The sequence below is a fragment of the Ursus americanus genome, chromosome 21 (assembly GCF_024610735.1).
Source record: "Ursus americanus isolate L20-20 chromosome 21, mUrsAme1.1.p, whole genome shotgun sequence".
Lineage (NCBI taxonomy): Eukaryota > Metazoa > Chordata > Mammalia > Carnivora > Ursidae > Ursus > Ursus americanus.
The window spans coordinates 13,746,395-13,765,168 of NC_142147.1; the positions used below are offsets into that span (position 1 = coordinate 13,746,395).

The 18,774-nt window shown below is 52.1% G+C and overlaps 2 protein-coding genes and 1 long non-coding RNA gene across 3 annotated transcripts; all 3 read left to right on the forward strand.

The window, feature by feature from the left end:
- Positions 1-1,070: 1,070 nt before the first annotated feature.
- LOC123798428 (metallothionein-1) lies at positions 1,071-2,706 on the forward strand. The gene is made up of 3 exons (XM_045806828.1): positions 1,071-1,223; positions 1,789-1,854; positions 2,472-2,706. The coding sequence occupies exons 1-3, from the start codon at positions 1,196-1,198 to the stop codon at positions 2,561-2,563; spliced, it is 186 nt and encodes a 61-aa protein (XP_045662784.1). The 5' UTR covers positions 1,071-1,195; the 3' UTR covers positions 2,564-2,706.
- A 3,865-nt stretch (positions 2,707-6,571) lies between these two features.
- LOC123798429 (metallothionein-1) lies at positions 6,572-8,288 on the forward strand. Its single transcript, XM_045806830.2, has 3 exons — positions 6,572-6,728; positions 7,311-7,376; positions 8,046-8,288. The coding sequence occupies exons 1-3, from the start codon at positions 6,701-6,703 to the stop codon at positions 8,135-8,137; spliced, it is 186 nt and encodes a 61-aa protein (XP_045662786.1). The 5' UTR covers positions 6,572-6,700; the 3' UTR covers positions 8,138-8,288.
- Positions 8,289-10,523: 2,235 nt separating this feature from the next.
- On the forward strand, positions 10,524-14,404 carry LOC148108223 (uncharacterized). Its single transcript, XR_015728032.1, has 3 exons — positions 10,524-10,883; positions 11,347-11,505; positions 14,308-14,404. It is a non-coding gene; the product is annotated as an uncharacterized LOC148108223 (long non-coding RNA).
- The last annotated feature ends 4,370 nt before the right edge of the window (positions 14,405-18,774 follow it).

Sequence of the window (18,774 nt, forward strand, 5' to 3'; positions counted from 1 at the left end):
TATATAAGGATATAATATATAAATATATATATTTCTCTTACGGATCACTTTTTTTGCTACCCGTGGTTGATGTGGCAGCCTACTCTTACTGAAAAGGTTTCAAGCAGTAGGGAAGTGTAGACACTCCAGGCCAAAGACAGGCTTATCATGGACCTTCTCTTTCCCTTAGAACCCTGTCTGGATCCATCAGAGTACAACTTCCTAACTGTGGGACCCTGGCCAAGTAACTTAAGACTTCTGTGTTGTAGTTATCCATTAAGAAAAAGTGCTCAGAGTAATAGTAATTCCCTTTTGGGATCTTTGTGAGGGTACACAAATCAACAGTGAGTATAACGTGGCCTGGCACGTACTAAATGCTGCTTAATTCTCGGAATGTAGAAATGGAAATAACCGCTTTCTTACTTTGTTATTTAGGGCCAGGTCTCCCTATCACCTTTGAGAGATAACCATCTCACCCTCTGGGAACAGCCGGGAGGGGGGTACCCCGGGGGCTGTGGGGAGCACTAGTTTTAACGCAAAGAAGTCCGGCGCAATCGCGCCCATATATCCGTTCGGCGGTGCAGAACCGAAAGAGGCAGCGGTCTGTGTCCGCCACACAGCATTAAAGGGCCTGAAAGCCCAGGCCCATGTGGGCACACGGAGAAGACGGGCCAGGGCAGGCAAAGGTCACATCCACCGCCCGTCCTCTGCACACAACTCTCTCAGGTCGCTCTGCACACCCACCCTAACCCCAGGCCCGGGTCCTGAGGCAGAGGCCGGGGTTGCACACGGGCTGCGGGAAACGGCGACCCCGGGGACAAGTGCACGGGGCCGGGGGTGGGGAAGGCGGCCAGGACCCAGGCACTGGGTTCCCGGAACACACGCGGGAACAGGGGAGGCTGCCGACCTCGGGGAGACCGACAGAGGGCGGGCAGGGGGGCTGGGACACGGCGCGGTGCGCAGTGAGCCCAGCAGCCCTCGGGGACTCGTGCGCCCGGCCCGGCGCGGTGCACACAGCGCGGCCAAGGCCACGGCTGGCCGCGCGCTCTCCGCGGGGCGGGTGCAAGGACGGGGGCGGGGCCTTTGCGCCCGGGCCGCCCGCTCCGCCTATAAAGTCAGCCCGCGGCGTCCGCGCTCCAGCACGCTTTCTGCCCCGTGCTGTGTCGTATTCTGTTCCCTGCTTTGGATCTCTGACCTCGCCTTGATTTAATTCGGAATGGATCCCAACTGCTCCTGCTCCACCGGTAAGAGATCCCCGGTTCTGAGCTTTAGGGGACACCCTTCCTAGGCCCGGGGTTAGAGGGACGCATGTTAGGGGCTGCCGCTGAAGTAGCTTCCCGGTATCCTCACGTGCTGTACCTTGGTCCTCGCCAAGCCCCGGAGAGCATTTCCGTTCTTCCCTTGCCTTGATTTTAGAGTTGAGGGTATTGCGGTCACGTCGAGGCCCCCTGTGGGTCGGGGACTGCTGGTCTGGGACCTCGTGGTCTGTCCAGGTCTCGGAGCTGCCAGACCTTGATGGCAGGAGCGGACCTTGGGTTCTCAGGATTCAAAAACCTACGGCCCTGACCCCCAGCCCCAGCCTGCTTGGGCTGAGTCTGGAGCTTGGGATCTTCCTTGCGGAGTCATCTGGAAGGGACCTAAGCTTTCCTAGCAGCAGAAGAGAGAAAGCGGGGCTTCCCTAATGACCTGCCCTGGGTGAGAGAGGAGCTGCCAGGGCTGGGCGCTGACCGGCCGCCGGAGGGAGCGCTTATTGCACGACTGCTGTGGCTCCCACATGGCTCTTCTGACGCCCCCTTCTCTCCCTTGCAGGTGGCTCCTGCACGTGCGCCGGCTCCTGCAAATGCAAGGAGTGCAAGTGCACCTCCTGCAAGAAGAGTGAGTGTGGTAGGGTGTTCTGTGGGGTGTGGGGACTGGGCTGGATGGGAGGGGGGAGCCCCGAGCTCAGCAGGCGGGAGCAGGCCAGTGACCCAGCGTCTCTGCATCTCCTGCCCTGAGCCCCTCCCTGACGCAGCATTGGAGCTGAAATGGCGTGTAGATGATTTGAGTCCCAACCTCATCTTAGAACAGGAAGACTGAGGCCCGGGTCTGGGTCTTCCGCTTCTGCCTTCTGAACCCTCCAGTGTCCCGAACACTTGGTGTACATGAGCTTGGGGACTGTGTGGGCTTTCTCTGACCTGCTGTAGCCCTTTCATGTGGGGACAGCCCAGAGCTCCCGTGGCCCTCCTGGGAGCTGCTAGGCAGGGGCACCCCCTCTGTGATGTTGAGGACTTGCCATCAAGATATGTGGCTCTGGGGGGCAAGGGACCAGCCTCCATTGTCACTGGAGGCCCTGTCACTGTGTCTCCAGGCATTCTGCCCTGTCTTGGAATCAGATGGAGGCGGGGCAGCCTTTTCCAAGTGGGTAGAACCCAGTTTCTAGCCTGTACTGGGCCTGCGCTTAGGCAGGGGTCCCTGGCCCTGTGTGCTCTGACCCTCTGGCTTTTCTCGCCCAGGCTGCTGCTCGTGCTGCCCCGCGGGCTGTGCCAAGTGTGCCCAGGGCTGCATCTGCAAGGAGGCATCGGACAAGTGCAGCTGCTGTGCGTGACGTGGGGGAAGCTGTTCCCGGTGTAAATAGAGCCACGTGTACAAACCTGCAGTTCCAAAACATTTTTTCATGCTACCCTGACCTGTTCGCTACATTCCTGTTTTTATGAAATACATGAGTTAGAATAAAAATTGTTGATGTTATTCTGGCTATGTCTGTATTCGTGTTCTTTGGAAAAAAGGGACTGCAAACCCATCGTGGCTGGGGTGGGGCGTACAGAGACCTGGTTCTGGACCCAAGGATTGGCCCTTAACAAACTGCCTTACGCAGGTCAGGTGACCACTCCGTCAGCTTTCTTGGCTGAAGATGAAAGTATTTGGATGACACATGGGTATGGGGTGGACACAGTTTCACTTTACTCTCCTTGGAAGTGTTGTTCTAGAACTTCCCAATTTCTATTACTCTCAATTCCCTGCCAAACTTAGGTCCTCCCGTTAGGCTTCAAAAATACTCAGATGAGAGGCACCTGGTTGGCTCAATTGGAGTGTGCAACTCTTGATCTCGGGGTTCTAAGTTCAAGCCCTACATTAGGTGTAAAGATTACTTAAATCCTTAAAAAGTACTTGGGGGGATGGACTCCCAATTCCCCCCTTGGCTTCTAAAATGCTTGAGGGACCAATTTTTATTTTCTAACAGATTTAAACGTTGGCAAAATAAAAATTCTTAACAGGCACAATGTGCAAACCCCTGTTTTGATTCAACAAATTTCAGTTAAGTATATGAGGAACCAAATAATTGAAAAATCGCAAAGTATGCATTTATTCCGAGGGTGCACAGAGCACTAGGAAATTCACAAGGTGTGTGGACCACCTTGAGCAGCACTGTCCTCAACGTCCCCACAGGGGATCCATCAGTTTGAGCTGGTGTCCAGCCATTTCCCAGCGAGAGGGAGGGGACGGGAGAACTGGTTCCAGATTAAGCAGTTCATGTCTCCCTGTGCAGGGGGACGGCCAAGTCTGCGCTTTGCAGGGCGTGGTGGTGGTTATTCGGAGTGAGGCCCTGAGTGAATTGTAATCAAGGCCAACGGTTAGTCCCCCTGGCTATTTGTGGAGGGAATTGCTACTTGATGTTCAATCAAAGGGAAAAGGGAGTCATGGGGTCCAGAGCCAGGACCATGCTCGCTGCCGGCAGGTGCCTCGTGTGAAAAGGGGATTTTAGAAGCCCCTGTGTGTCCAGGGCATGGGCTTTGGTGGGTTCACAGCCTGCTTTCCCACTTTCTGGCCATCCGACTTAGGCAAGTTGTTGGTCCTGGTGAGCCTCCATTGCTTCACGTATAAAAAAGGAGATTATTTTGCAATGTGGGAAATTAAATGACATAGTGGCCTGGCTTCTAACTAGGACCTAATAAACAGTGGCCGTTATGGTCCCTACCATATTCACACTGACGTTTGTGGGGGGAGACTACTTCCAGCTCCCAATAAGCTCCAGGGAAAGGCCCGTTGGTTTGGAAGCATTACTCCGGGTTGGAGGCTAGAGATGGGATTGGAAGTTTGCTGACCGGGACAGGGGGCAGTGTGGATAACCAGCAATCAGCCCCTCAGGACAGGAGGCTTCCGCTGCATTTGGAAAGACACAAGAGTCTTTCCCATGATTTAGGTCATTCGATCTGTACAGGAATCAGTGAGAGAGTGACCATGCAGTGACTGAAGTGATTGTGCCAATTTCCAGAGAGGTTAAGCAACCTGCCCAAGGTCACCCAGCTCCTAGGCAGAGTTGTGAACCTGTGTACTACAGCTGATCTCACCTGCGGGCCACAACTGGCTGGTCATGACGACACTGGATGCTAAATCCTGCCTGTCATTTTTCAGAGCTGGAAGGGTCCTTTGAGATAGTCTAGTTGTGCCCTATCCTGAGGATGGGAAACCAAAGCCTAGAGAGGTCACAGAGCTATGCAGAGGACCTTCCCACGCTGCCACTGTGCCAGGCGTTCAGTGTCCTCATCGTCCACGTGAAGTCATGGTGCAGGGTGGTGGTGGGTGAGGCCATGATGCCGCAGTCAGCCCTTGTGAGTGCAAATCCCACCCGTGTCACAGCTGCATGACATAAACCTCTCCGTGGCTCAGTCTCCTGCACTATAAAAAGGGAAAAATAATAGGGTGTGGCTCTTAGAATGAAATGATGCAAGATTAAATTAAATTAATTAAATCTTAGAAGTAATGCAAAGAAATTAGAATGATGCCTGTACACAGTGAGTAATTCACATTAGCTCTTATTTTATTAATAGCATTCATAGCTTTGATGATATTTCCTACTTCCAGACAAATGAGCCCAGCCTGGTGGGCTTAGCTGCGTGTCCTGTATTCTCCTTATCCACCCAAAGAGCATGTGACCAGTTGCCCAGAGAGAGTTTTCCTCTCTTCCCACGAAAGAAGGATCTGCATTAGGGATATAAAGCCATGACCAAGACAGCCTGTGTCCTCCTAATAGACACAGAAGGATGCCTAACATTTCTGCTGTTCTGTGCACCAGTATTTTACTTAAATTTTCTTTTGAACAATTCATATTTCCTGAAATATGTTTATATGAAAAGCAAACTCTTTACCACTCCTGAAAACGAGACTTTACTTCCAGACATAGAAATATATATATATATATATATATATATATATATATATATATATTCCTTTTGTATCACTTTGTCACTCCCAGGATTGAGCTTGAGACAGTAGGCAGGTGCTGAAGACACACCTCTGGGCTGAAGGGAAGTGTTATCATCTACTTTCTTTCCCTCCGGGAGTGGCCGGGAAGCAGATCCAGGGCACCGCTCCCTACCACTGTGACCCTAGGTTAGCTACCTTAAACTCCTGCTCTGCATCCACTTCTGCCTTTGGGAAACTGGCTCATAACTAATGTCCCCTTTAGGATTGCTGTTGGGGTCCAAAGAGCCAAGTGATACGCACTACAAGTGATAAGACTACACACTGTAGTTCTCTGGAATACTGAAAGGGACAGAACCGCTTGTCTTGCTTTGTTACATGATGCCAGGTCTGCCTATAATCTAAAAGGATCCCTTCTCTGCGGGGTGGGGCGGGGGGGGGGAGCATCCCATACCTTGGGAACCTCCACCCTGAGTGGGGTGAATGGGCAGGACTGAGGAGAGCCCCTAGAAAGTGTAGGCAAAGGAGCACCAGGACAAACGTGCCCACACATCCCTTCTGCCTTGGTGGGGAGAAGGAAGGGAAGGGAACCCGAAGCCTGAGCTCAGCGCCCTGTTGTCTACAAGAGCTGCGGCTGAGGGCCCAAGATTGGGACCTGTACAAGCAACGCCTGGCCAGGAGCAGAGGAGGAGGTCACTAAATGCTACGTAATTCTTGGAATGTGGAATGGAAATAACCGCTTTCTTACTTTGTTATTTACGGCCGGGTCTCCCTATCACCTTTGAGAGATACCCATCTCACCCTCTGGGAACAGCCGGGAGGGGGGTACCCCGGGGGCTGTGGGGAGCACTAGTTTTAACGCAAAGAAGTCCGGCGCAATCGCGCCCATATATCCGTTCGGCGGTGCAGAACCGAAAGAGGCAGCGGTCTGTGTCCGCCACACAGCATTAAAGGGCCTGAAAGCCCAGGCCCATGTGGGCACACGGAGAAGACGGGCCAGGGCAGGCAAAGGTCACATCCACCGCCCGTCCTCTGCACACAACTCTCTCAGGTCGCTCTGCACACCCACCCTAACCCCAGGCCCGGGTCCTGAGGCAGAGGCCGGGGTTGCACACGGGCTGCGGGAAACGGCGACCCCGGGGACAAGTGCACGGGGCCGGGGGTGGGGAAGGCGGCCAGGACCCAGGCACTGGGTTCCCGGAACACACGCGGGAACAGGGGAGGCTGCCGACCTCGGGGAGACCGACAGAGGGCGGGCAGGGGGGCTGGGACACTGCGCGGTGCGCAGTGAGCCCAGCAGCCCTCGGGGACTCGTGCGCCCGGCCCGGCGCGGTGCACACAGCGCGGCCAAGGCCACGGCGGGCCGCGCGCTCTCCGCGGGGCGGGTGCAAGGACGGGGGCGGGGCCTTTGCGCCCGGGCCGCCCGCTCCGCCTATAGAGTCAGCCCGCGGCGTCCGCGCTCCAGCACGCTTTCTGCCCCGTGCTGTGTCGTATTCTGTTCCCTGCTTTGGACCTTGTCCTCACCTCGACTTAACTCGAAATGGATCCCAACTGCTCCTGCTCCACCGGTAAGAGACCCCCGGCTCTGAGACTTAGGGGGCACGTTTTCCCGGCCTTGACCGCGTTTTCTCGGGGTTAGAAGGGCGGGTGTTAGGGGCTGCCCCTGAACTGAAGTAGACTCCGCACGTGCTGTGCCTGGGTCCTCGTCAAGCTCCAGAGAGCATTTCCGTTTTCCCTTTGTCTCGAGTTTAGAGTTGAGGTTACTGCGGTCACGTCGAGGTCCCCTGTGGGTCGGGGACTGCTGGTCTGGGACCCCGTGGTGTGTCCAGGCCTTGGAGCTGCCAGGCCTTGATGGCAGCTGGGGAGATGCCGTCTCAGCGTTGAAAATCTACGGCCCTGACCCCCAGCCCCAGCCTGCATGGGCTGAGTCTGGAGCTTGGGATCTTCCTTGCGGAGTCATCTGGAAGGGACCTAAGCTTTCCTAGCAGCAGAAGAGAGAAAACGGGGCTTCCCTAATGACCTGCCCTGGGTGAGAGAGGAGCTGCCAGGGCTGGGCGCTGACCGGCCGCCGGAGGGAGGGGGCTCATATTACAGCCCGACTGCTGTGGCTCCCACATGGCTCTTCTGACGCCCCCTTCTCTCCCTTGCAGGTGGCTCCTGCACGTGCGCCGGCTCCTGCAAATGCAAGGAGTGCAAGTGCACCTCCTGCAAGAAGAGTGAGTGTGTTGGGGTGTTCTGTGGGGTGTGGGGACTGGGCTGGATGGGAGGGGGGAGCCCCGAGCTCAGCAGGCGGGAGCAGGCCAGTGACCCAGCGTCTCTGCATCTCCTGCCCTGAGCCCCTCCCTGACGCAGCATTGGAGCTGAAATGGCGTGTAGATGATTTGAGTCCCAACCTCATCCTAGAACAGGAAGACTGAGGTCCGGGTCTGGGTCTCCCGCTTCTGCCTTCTGAGCCCTCCAGTGTCCCGAACGCTTGGTGTACATGAGCTTGGGGACCGTGTGGGCTTTCTCTGACCTGCTGTAGCCCTTTCATGTGGGGACAGCCCAGAGCTCCCGTGGCCCTCCTGGGAGCTGCTAGGCAGGGGCACCCCCTCTGTGATGTTGAGGACTTTCCATCAAGATATGTGGCTCTGGGGGGCAAGGGACCAGCCTCCATTGTCACTGGAGGCCCTGTCACTGTGTCTCCAGGCATTCTGCCCTGTCTTGGAATCGGATGGGGGCAGGGCAGCCTTTTCCTAGTCGGTAGGACCCAGTTTCTAGGGACAGAGCATGCCATCCTCAAGCCAGGGTCCCCTGGGTCTGGGGGCAGGGTCTGTACTGGGCCTGCCCTTGGGAAGGGGGTCCCTGGCCCTGTGTGCTCTGACCGTCCGGCCTTTCTCACCCAGGCTGCTGCTCGTGCTGCCCCGCGGGCTGTGCCAAGTGTGCCCAGGGCTGCATCTGCAAGGAGGCATCAGACAAGTGCAGCTGCTGTGCGTGACGCGGGGGAGGCCTGTTCCCGGTGTAAATAGAGCCACGTGAACAAACCTGCAGTTTTTTACTTTTCCATGCTACCCTGACCCAGTTGCTACATTCCCGTTTTTTTGAAATCTTTGAATGACAATAAATTCATCAGACTCTTCTGGCTCCAAGATCTGGTGGTGTGTTGGGAAGATGGGACTTGTTCTGGTTGGGCTGGAGGGGAAACTGGTTCAGGGGAGGTTAGAGGTGGGGTGGCCATGGGAAGTGGAGGTGGGGCGAGGTTCCTGTGGTCTGGCCTGGTCCACCTCCTTGAGCTCTTGGTTTTTTGACTCTTCTTGACTTAGCTGTGACAGGGTTTCCCCCGCTACCTAGAGAGTCCCCGCCCATCCCTACCCTTTGTATCTGTGTCACTGCGTATATTCACTCAGTAGCCACCTATGGTGTGTCTGTTGTATACGTAGGCATTGGGTTGTCAGTGTTGAGGTCACATGGCGCTTCCAGATTGCTGGGGAGAGATCATTACTGAATGGAAAAATCACAGTGGCTGTGACAGAATGCTGTTGGGTGAGCCCAAGTGAGACCTCGCAGGGAGAGCTGCATCCCTCTCAGAGGGGACAACTGGAAAGACCCTGATGGGGTCAGGGGCGGGTCAGCATGTCTGGCAAGTGTGTGAGGGGATGTTCGAAGGTCACTTTGGAGAGAAGAGAGCAGAGACCGTGTGTCTTACCATCTGCCTGACTTGCTACCTGGTTGCTCTCGGAATCAGATGAGAGTGCCACAGCACCGTCCCATGTTCCCCTTCCCAGCCCCCATTCTGATTTCCTCTAAGGGTAAGGTGGCCCAGGGAACCTGGGTTTTACTAAGTACCCAAGGGTTACAATCCACCGAGGCGGTCACGTGGGGCACTTGGTGAAATGAAATGAGCGTCTGCCAGGAAATCTTTCCATCCTGGTTGGAATTTGAAGCCAACTCCAACATAAGACTGCCTGAACTGGGGGCCTAGGGAACCTGGAGGTACCCGGTTGTCAGTCTGTGGAGGGAGAGGCAGGCAGGCTGTGGGGAATGTTTTTGTAGAGACTAAATCAGGCTGAAAGGGTGACCAGCCCCCCTTGGGGGCTCATATTACAGAAACATCACCCCAGTGTGGCTGGACTGGTGTCCCCGCCACCGTTTCCTGGGGAGAGCCTGGCACAGACCTCGTGGCTCCTGGCGAGGAGTGTGGTATGCTGTCGCGCTGTTTGGTCTGGAAGTCCTGGTGCCACAGTCCCAAGGGCGTCCAGAGGTTTCACAACTCTGCTGTTGGGACCTCAGCTGCCAGTCCTCTCCGTGGAAGGGTACAGCATGTTTTCATCCGGCCTGACAAACACCGAGATCCAGCTTGCAGCTCTTTATTGTTGAAGTCACGTGTGAGGTGGCATCCTCGCCTCAGCCCCGAGCCCCAGCTCCCCAAGGGGTGGGTCGGGTGTGACCATTCTGGCCTCAGTTGGAGAGATTCACTTACAATAGGCTTTTTAAAACATTGATGTGACTGCATCAGAACGCCTGACTTAATTCCAGAAGTTCTTATCTTGATGAGCTTGTCAAGCAGTTAAGCATGGCCGCCCTGGGGCCAGGCTGCCCGGCCAGACCCGTAGCTCTGCCACTTGGGCAAGTCACGTGGCCTGTTGGTGCCTCGTAGTTCTCATCTGTCAAGTGGGGGCAGTAATGGAGGCTACCCACAGGGTTGGGAGGCTCAGGTGGCCGACACAGTCGCTGCTCAAAAGAAGGGCTCCGAAAGGAAGTGCTACTTCCCTCTGGGCCAGGCGTGCTGACAATCAGGTGATCGGACGTGCTCTCTCCTGGATTCCAAGAGCACTTATTGTACCCCTACTGTAGGGAAACCGCTGTGCTGGGCACAGAGGAAGGTACTACGGAAATAAGACCTAATCCTTTTGCTGGAGGAAAGCTTATTCAAGTCCCTGGTGAACTCAGGGAGCGTTTATTTATCAGTTCAAGATGCAGCTGCGACGCTGGTGTCGGTGTGATTCAGTCTATCGGGTGGTTGAGAGAAAACCCTATTCACTCATTCATGCCTTCATTCATTCATTCATTCATTCATTCATTCATTCATTCATATGGGCACTTTGGGGCCAGAACTAATTAGAGAATTGGTGGGTAGGCTGGACAAGTAGAGGGTTAACTCTCCCAGGGGAAACAGGAGGCTGGCATGACACCCCTGACCAAAGCTTCGTATTCAATGAACCAATCAGACCCTCTCCCCTGAGCAGCAGAAATTCAAGGTACGGTGGCAGGGACAAAAGGTAACCAGAGCTCATGCTGTAACTTGAGCTAGGTCGTGGGAACAATAAAGAATCCACCCAAATGGTAACCATGAAGATGATTTGACTAAGCTACAGAATTTGTTTTTTTTTTTAAGGTTTTATTTATTTATTTTTAATTTTATTTTAGAGAGAGGGCATGAGCAGGAGGGACAGGCAGAGGGAGAGGAAGAGAATCTCAAGCAGACTCCTAGCTGAGCGTGGAGCCGGATGTGGGGCTTGATCTCACAACCCTGAGATTGTGACCTGAGCCGAAGTCAAGAGTTGGAGGCTCAACTGACTGAGCCACCCAAGCGCCCCTATGGATTTGTTTTCTATAACTGCCATTCGTCTCAGTCTTCTAGGGACCGGGACGCTGAACACCTCTGGGAAGAGTCCCAGGGTGAATGAATTCTCAAAGTGAACCCTTCAATGACATCAAGAGAAATGGACTCTAGCCAAAATCAGGTAAAAAAAAACAACAAAAAAACCCATTGAAAGGATAAAGGGCACCTTGGAACTGATCAGAGGGGATAGAGAACTAGGCCCAGAAAGCGGGCAGGAACCCTCGTGTTTCGGGGAGGCAAGCAGCAGGGCCTGTCCCAGGAGTGGCCTGGCAGGGCTCTCACAGTTGTTACAACTGTCATTACTGCTTCTGATGCCCTCGGACACCCCCGTCGCTGCCACTGGCCACAGCTCTTGCAAATGCATTCTTGACTGTCCACTAAGCTCTTCACCTCTAGCCGCAGACCCGAAGACCCCAGCTGGCTGGGGGTGGGGAGGAAGCATCTTTGGATTCCCTAGTGGGAGGCGGGATCATGCAGACACCCAGACTGACTATGTGGGTAAGATGCCAGTAAGTTCCAGGCCAGAAACCAGTGAGCCATTCTGGACAGTTTAATAAAGGGATTTTTTTTTTTTTTTTTTAAAGCAAGGAGTTGGAAGAATTCATAGAACACTGAACAAGAGTTGTGAAGCAGAGGAGACATCAGCAGGCCTACGCCTGAAGAGCCAGGGGAAGGGGCTGTCCTGGGCAGAAAGCAGCTGCAGCTGGCGGAGAGGAGGCCCCAGCAAGAGCTGTGAGCTTCAGGTAACATCCAACCTTGCAGGGGAGCCTGGGGAACACATTCGGTGACCTCCTGCCCTCCCCCACCAGATGCTGTTGGGTCCCCACCCTCGGCCTGGCTCACGGAGGGGAGGGTGGACAGGGGATTGGGGAAATACTCAGCACATCCTGCAAGTGGGGTGTGCCGCCGTCAACAAAAGCCGTGTCTCTTCCTTGCACCCCGGGAGCATCTCACTAATCAGAGGATGAATTCAGCTCCAGGCGCCGGAGGGAAGGAGGGAGGCGGTCAAGGATGATGGTAGAAGCCCCGTGGTGGGAAGGAGGCACGGGGGGGGGGGGGGGGAGGCATGGGAGGTCCCTCAGAATGCCCGCCTGCAGGTGTGGGCAAACAAGTCTGCTCAGAGCCGGGTGGGGAGGAGGGTGGAGGAGAAACTGAATCCTGAACCTGTGTCCCCGTGGGACTCTCACCTGGCCCCACCTATGGCATCACGATATCCACTGAACCACCCTTCCAGAGTGATCCCTGAGGCCACTCCTGGCTGGCTAAAGGCCCACACCACCTCCCGCCCTGGAGGCAAAGCCCTGAAGTCGACTGAGGCTCCCCCCACTCTTCCACCACATCCTACCACCACACCCAGATCCTTGCTGGCCCCTTCCTCCCTCCATGCTGGCCTTCCTCCCTCTGCGGACCCTTGTATCTAGCAGGGGCGGGGAGGTTGGGGTGTGCTGTAAAAGTTGGCTGGTTTTTGCCTCACAGCCAGCAGCGGGGACTTCTCTGGCATCAGAGATCCTTCTGGCCTCTGCCGTTGCCTGCACAGGCTCAGCGATTCTTAGGCCGTCGAGGGAGCTGTCAAGGGAGGAGGCTGAGGCATGGCTGGAGAGCTGGTGTTGGTCACTGAGGCTTGGGGGATGTGGTGGACTAGCCCCCAGGGGATTCCAGAGGTTTCCTAGCAAACCGGGGAATGGGATCTGGGCCCCATCACCACCACTCTGGCATGCCTGACACATTGCCATTGCTGAGGGTGGGGGTGCTGCCATATGCAAACCACTGGACTCCGCTCTCTCCCCAAGACACTTCCCATGTCCTACCCGCCCCCCCAAGCAAAGCTAAGCTATACCCTCCACCGGGAAGGCATTTTGTCTGGGGGTGCATTCAGGTTTGTAATGGGCACTGGTCAAGTGTGGCTGTCTGGTGAGCCTCCTCTGTCCAGTCCTGGAGATGGGGGGTTGGGGAGATTCAGGAGTCTAGTTAAAAAAGCTAGAAGTTCAGACCCTTGGTCTCCAAGGAGCCCAGCCAATCAGATGTTCCCCTTTGGAACTCAGACATGGGCTAAAATACGTTCCGAGGACATTCCTCACAGGCACGTGCCCTGACCAGATTCTTTGGGCCCTGAGACCAGGCCTGTGGATTCTGTGTCCCAACCCTATGGCATTTCCTTCGTTCCTCCCTCTTTCCAAGCCTGGTCCCTTGGTGCCACCCACCCCTCCCCTCGCCCCAACCTTCTATCATTCCAGTGAATAATGCTTGCTTAATTCTATTAAGGAGTCTGGGTTTGGAGTTTAAAAAAAAAGGTGGGGGGAGTCTGGGGAAGATGTTGGTGGGGCAAGGAGGCTTCCTCTGTGGCATCATAGGACCACAGTTCCCAAGATGAGCCTCACCAGACCCCCAGGTCCTGAGACCGAGGGCAGAACAAGTCCAGGGGCCTGATATCAGCTCGCATCCTGGCCCACGTTCCTTCTTGCCTGGGCCTGTAACACACGCCCATGGGTGAGGTTTTCTTTGGGCAGTAGGCATTTCCTGTCCTCGGGGCCTGCCGCTTTCAGGCCTGGGAAAATTACTTTCCTGGCAGGGATTCAAAGTTTGTACCAGTCAGATGAGGCTTCTCATGTCCCTATGGGTCACACGGTGCTGGGTCCCCGGTACAGATGGAAAAACAAGACCAATCCCCAAGGCAAACTCCCTTGGAGGAGGGAACGTGCCCAAAGAGGGAATGCGCGCAGGGCGCTTAGCACGCCTGACTCCCCTTTCAGCGTGCCCAACTCAGTGTGGGCCCTCGCCTCTCCTGGAGGAGGGAACAGTGTAAGAAAAGGCTTGGGAAAAGAGCCTTGTTCGATCATGTCCCGGATAATAGGGAGCCCTAGAGGGTTAGGGGGCAAAGAAACAGTGCGACTGCAGCTGTTCGTTTACTCACTCCTGGGTACTTCCGCTGTGCTGGGCCAGTGGCAAGGACTGATCAGTAATGATGAGTTAGACATGCTTTGCCCTCTAGGGGTGTGCGGGCAGAGTCCAGTACACAAATACATTCACACGGTGACAGAAGACGGTAGGGCATCGAGTAGACTCCCACCTCCTGTTGCCACCTTCACTGCAGCCGCTCTGTCCGAGCTGCCATCTGCTCTCGCCCTGGGCTCCTACCTGATCTCCCGCCGTCCGCCTTGACCCCCTGCCATCTGTTCTCAGCCCGGCAGCCAGAGGGGTCTTCTGCTCAAAACCCAACATTGGTCTCCGTCTCGCTCTGTGTACCAAGTCCTCACAAGGACCCCCAGGGTCGTAATAGAGTCTGTCCAAGGGTGCACATCCTCACTTGGATTTTTAAATTTCTGCCAATGAAATGGGGGCGAAAGGATTCCTCACTGTGACTTGAATTTGCATTTTCTTGATCACCGCTGATGTGAGACATCTCTGCCTCTGTTTGTTGCCATATATGTTTTTTTTTTCTGAAAAATGCGTGTCTATATCTTGTGCTCATTTAAAAAAAAAAAGCTGAAGTCCATACTTTATTCAGATTTCCTTAATTTTTACCTAAGTTCCTTTTTCTGTTCCAGGGAAGATACCACATTGCGTCTAATCAGCGAGCGTCCTTAGACTTACCACTGTCGGTGTTGACACTGACCACCTGGCCAAGGTATTGTATTTGTCAGGTGTCTCCACGGTAAGGTTATTCTTCTTTGCCTCCGTCTGTGCTTCCCTCTTAGAAAGAAGTCACTTTGTTCTTCCACACTTAGGAATGGGAAGTTATGCTCTTTGAGGGCAAGTATCTACATACATTATTTGGAATTCCACACAGGAGATTTGTATCTTTTCTACTTATTTGTTTGTTCAATGACTGGTTTATATCACATGGGTTCATGGATATTTATATATATATTTATATATATATATATATATATATATATATATATATATATATATATTTATTTATTTATTTTATACTTTGGTTTATAATTCAATACCACTTTATTTATTTTGTTGCTCAAATTCTTCCAGCCTGGCCACTGACAGTTCTTTTAGTTGGCTCCTGGGTCCTTTTGACATACCCCTATCATGGTGGGTTTTCTCCTTCTTCTTCTTCTTTTTTAATCATTTCATTACTTCCCATTTGTGCCCGTTTTTCCATGGGTTATTTGTATCCTTATTATGTTACAGGTGTTCATTATACACTCTTGAAAAATTCATCTTTTGTCTGAGTCTTTTGATGGGCAAATGTTCTTCCTTTTAGTTTAACTTATCAAATTTTATTATATAATCAGTTCTTTTGTGGCTCGTTTAGGAAATCTTTTGCTACTGTGAAGTCTAAAAGATATTTGAATACCTAAAAATATCTAAAATATATCTTCTAAAGTTTTGTTTTTAAATTGAAGTCCTTCATCCATCTGGAATAGGATTTCTGTATATAGTGCTGAGACAAGGATCCAATTTCATCTTTTTCCTGGTGAGTAATCAGGTCCGTCTATTGCATGTTCCTTCTTTTCCCCACTGACCTGACTTGCCACTTTCGTTATGTACCAAAGTTCCATAAATGCGTGGATCTGTTTCTGAGCTCTCTCTCTCTCTTTAAAGATTTTATTTATTTATTTGACAGAGCACAAGCAGGGGGAGTGGCAGACAGAGGGAGAGGGAGAAGCGATGTGGGGCTCTATCCCAGGACCCTGGAATCATGACCTGAGCTGAAGGCAGACGCTTGACCGACTGAGCCACGCAGGGGCCCCCAAAAGATTTTATTTTTAAGTAATCTCTACACCCAACATGGGGCTTGAACTGACAACCCCAAGATCAAAGAGTTGCACGCTCTTCTGACGGAACCAGTCAGGCGACCCTCTTTTCTAAAACTTTATAATAAGACCTGACGTCTCCCCATGCCTCTATTTCCAAGCCCCTGCTGTTCTTCAGAAATATCCTGGCTATCCCTGGCTCTTCGCTCTTCCATATACATTTTAGAATCACCTTATTATAGTTCTATGGAAAAATTCCTGTGGGTTCTGATCAGAATTGCTTTGAACCTACAGATAGTTTGGGGAAACAGATTTTTCCCGCCCTCAAACAGCAGAAATTAATTTTCTCCCAGTTCTGGAGGCCAGAAGTTTGAGATCATGGTGCCAACGTGATCGGGTTCTGGTGAGAGCCTGCGTCCTGGCTTGCAGACAGCTGGCTTCTTGCTGTGTCCTCACATGGCAGAGAAAGAGCGAGAGCAGACATCTTCAGCATGCTAAACCTTCCCATCGCGAAATGCTACAACTTCAGGAAAATACCGGTAAATGTTTCATGACCAGTTCTCCAGGGGGGAAGAGGCGTTCGTACACATGACTACATACATTTATTATACATTTTAATGATATAAAGAATGTGTAGTACACAGTTTAGAAAAAATAATGAAATATGCAGTACTCCTTAACACTCTGCAGTGCCCATATTGTCTGTGGATTTTCAGAGTGCTCTCATCGGCTTTTGCTGAACACTTGTATCTGCCACCATAGGATGATTTGCAATTGATGAGTAAATATAGTTCCAATATGAATGCAGGTTCTTTTGTTGTTGTTGTTCTCATTAACGAGTAAGATGAGAGCCACACATGGTTTCTGTTGGGTACCCTTCTTTTTCTTTTTCTTCTTCTTTTTGTCCTTTTTTTAAAAAACAACCTTTTAAAAATGCAGAATCACTCTTAGGCCTCTCAAAGACAAGCTTTGGTTCAATTTGACTCACTGGCCGTAACAGACTAACCCTTGGTCTATATTCTCGGAATCTTTTATATCTATTGTATCTGGTTGGTGAAAATCATATGCAACGGCGGATGACCGTGTCTCTCTTCCCAGCTCTGGGTTCCGTGACATCACATGGGTGACGAGACATTGGGCAGTGTTTACATGGCCTAAACTGGCAAACACTGAAAACCAAGGCTTGATCGATTATTTGTTGATCGTCTAGACTACAAAGTGATGCAGTTAATGTTGATAATGCAAATCGGACCTAAAATGCATAACCGTTCCATTACGAGTAGCGTAAAGAATTGAGGGAAAAGAATCTTCATCAAAGAAATCACTCACGTTATTTTTATAAACAAAGTTGCAACATCCACCTTCCGATCCTGGGCTCCTCATCTCCCAGGGCAGAGCGGCCCTCACCTGGCACCAGGGATAGGCACAGGGTCTCCTCCTGGCCAACCAGAGTTATGGGGCCAAGGATGGTCACGTGACCCGATTCAGGCCAATCAGAGTGAATTCTGAGGCATGCGCTCCAACTTGGGGCCCCTGCAAGCTCTGCTTCTGCTGGGGTTGCTAAGCTACCGGGGCCACCGCAGGGAGAAAACCCATCTGAGTGTGAAGCCGACAGAGTAGGGCAGGGCCAGGACATGGAGAGAGTCCTGATGTCGTTGCTGGAACACCCACATCCCATGGGATTGTAGAGAGTTTTCCTGGATTTTCTGTTAACTGAGCCAGTGCGTGCTTACACTCTTTCCCTGAAGCCAGTCTGAGTATGGCTGATTCTTGTAAGGGAGTCTTTGAATGGCCCATTCCAACCCTGAGCTGCAGTTCTGGTCTGGAAGGTATGGACGAGCTAGACCAAGAGGGATGCCTAAGGGACCAGGCATCGGGAGATCCGTGTCCTATTCTGGATTTCCCCCTTTTGAGGGCCTGACCTCAAGTCGCTTGGTTCTGCTCTTGGGACCTCCGTTTCCCCATCCGGTGTCTCTTCTCAAAGGTGTGCAGAGACAGGCAGAGTTAAATAGGAGCTTCTTGGCCAAAGTGCCCACGGTAATTTGTCTTCTGTCAGGACATCTACCTTCAACAGGGAGAGCTCCCGGTGGCGGATCGTAGAATAAGTCATCCTGTAATGGCTCATCAACAAATGCTGTCTCTCCCACAACTTCCTGGTGTGATACAGAAGTTTGTCGCGACCCTCATCGATGCCGCGGGAAGGCTAAGAGGCAAGAGCGTGGGGCATAGAGTAAGCCAACCCTGGGTTTTATTTCTGGTTTATGCCACTTACCACCTATGTGGTGTTGGACAAGATATTTAGCTTCTCTGAGCCTCAGTTTATTCATCCATCAAATGGGACTTTGAAGATTAAGTAACAATGCCCAGCATATAGGAGGTGCTCAATAAATGGCAGATAGTATTACGATAACGTGTGGCTTTCCATCAGATTAGCATGGGTTTTACTGACAGTATCAAATGGGAATGCTCCCCCGCTGCTTTGAAAGACCAAAGAGCCCTTAGATGTACCTACAGGATTCTGATTTTTTTTCTGGACAATGAGTTCATGCATTTCTTCTGGAATTAAAAATGATTGTGAAATAAAACTGAGACATACACAAGGTCACAAGGTGAATAAATACTCAAGAGGCTCCCAACTCCTGGCCTGATGCTGTCATTACAGCATCTCTCTAAAGGGCAGCATGTATCGGCTTCAGCCCATTGTCCTGTGGAATGTGGGTTCAGTGTGGCCAGACCTTGCAGATTTTCAGGATGAAGCAGAAGTTGAGCCTTTTATGTAAAATATCCAGGTTTTTAAAAGCTCATGTGGAAACTCAAGAGCATTGTGCTAACTGAAATAGCCAGACTCAAATAGACAGATACTGTCTGATTCTACTGACATGAAGTACCTTGAATAGGCTACTTCCCAGAGACATAAAACAGAATAGTGGGGGGTTAGAGGAAGAGGAGGATGGGGAGTTATTGTTTGATGGGTCACATGTTTCTGTTTGGGAAGATGAGCAAGTTCTGGAAATGGACGCACAGCGTTGAGAATATTCTTAATGCCATGAATTGCACACTTAAAAATGGTTAAAATGGGGGCGCCTGGGGGGCTCGCTCAGTTAAGCGTCTGCCTTCAGCTCAAGTCTTGATCCTAGGGTCCTGGGATTGAGTTCTGCATCAGGCTCCCTGCTCAGCAGTGGGGTCTCCTCCTCCCTCTTCCCCCACTTGTGTGCACTCTCTCTCTCTGTTAAATACATAAAATCTTTTTTAAAATGGTTAAAATTGTTAATTCTATGTTATGTAAATTTTACTACAGTA

What these genes read in the sequence shown, in the direction of transcription:
- LOC123798428 (XM_045806828.1), top strand. Translation starts at nt 1,196, where the DNA reads ATGGATCCCAACTGCTCCTGCTCCACCG. An exon ending in CAACTGCTCCTGCTCCACCG is followed by an intron (nt 1,224 to 1,788) that starts GTAAGAGATCCC and finishes TCTCCCTTGCAG; the next exon opens with GTGGCTCCTGCACGTGCGCC. An exon ending in GTGCACCTCCTGCAAGAAGA is followed by an intron (nt 1,855 to 2,471) that starts GTGAGTGTGGTA and finishes TTTCTCGCCCAG; the next exon opens with GCTGCTGCTCGTGCTGCCCC.
- LOC123798429 (XM_045806830.2), top strand. Translation starts at nt 6,701, where the DNA reads ATGGATCCCAACTGCTCCTGCTCCACCG. An exon ending in CAACTGCTCCTGCTCCACCG is followed by an intron (nt 6,729 to 7,310) that starts GTAAGAGACCCC and finishes TCTCCCTTGCAG; the next exon opens with GTGGCTCCTGCACGTGCGCC. An exon ending in GTGCACCTCCTGCAAGAAGA is followed by an intron (nt 7,377 to 8,045) that starts GTGAGTGTGTTG and finishes TTTCTCACCCAG; the next exon opens with GCTGCTGCTCGTGCTGCCCC.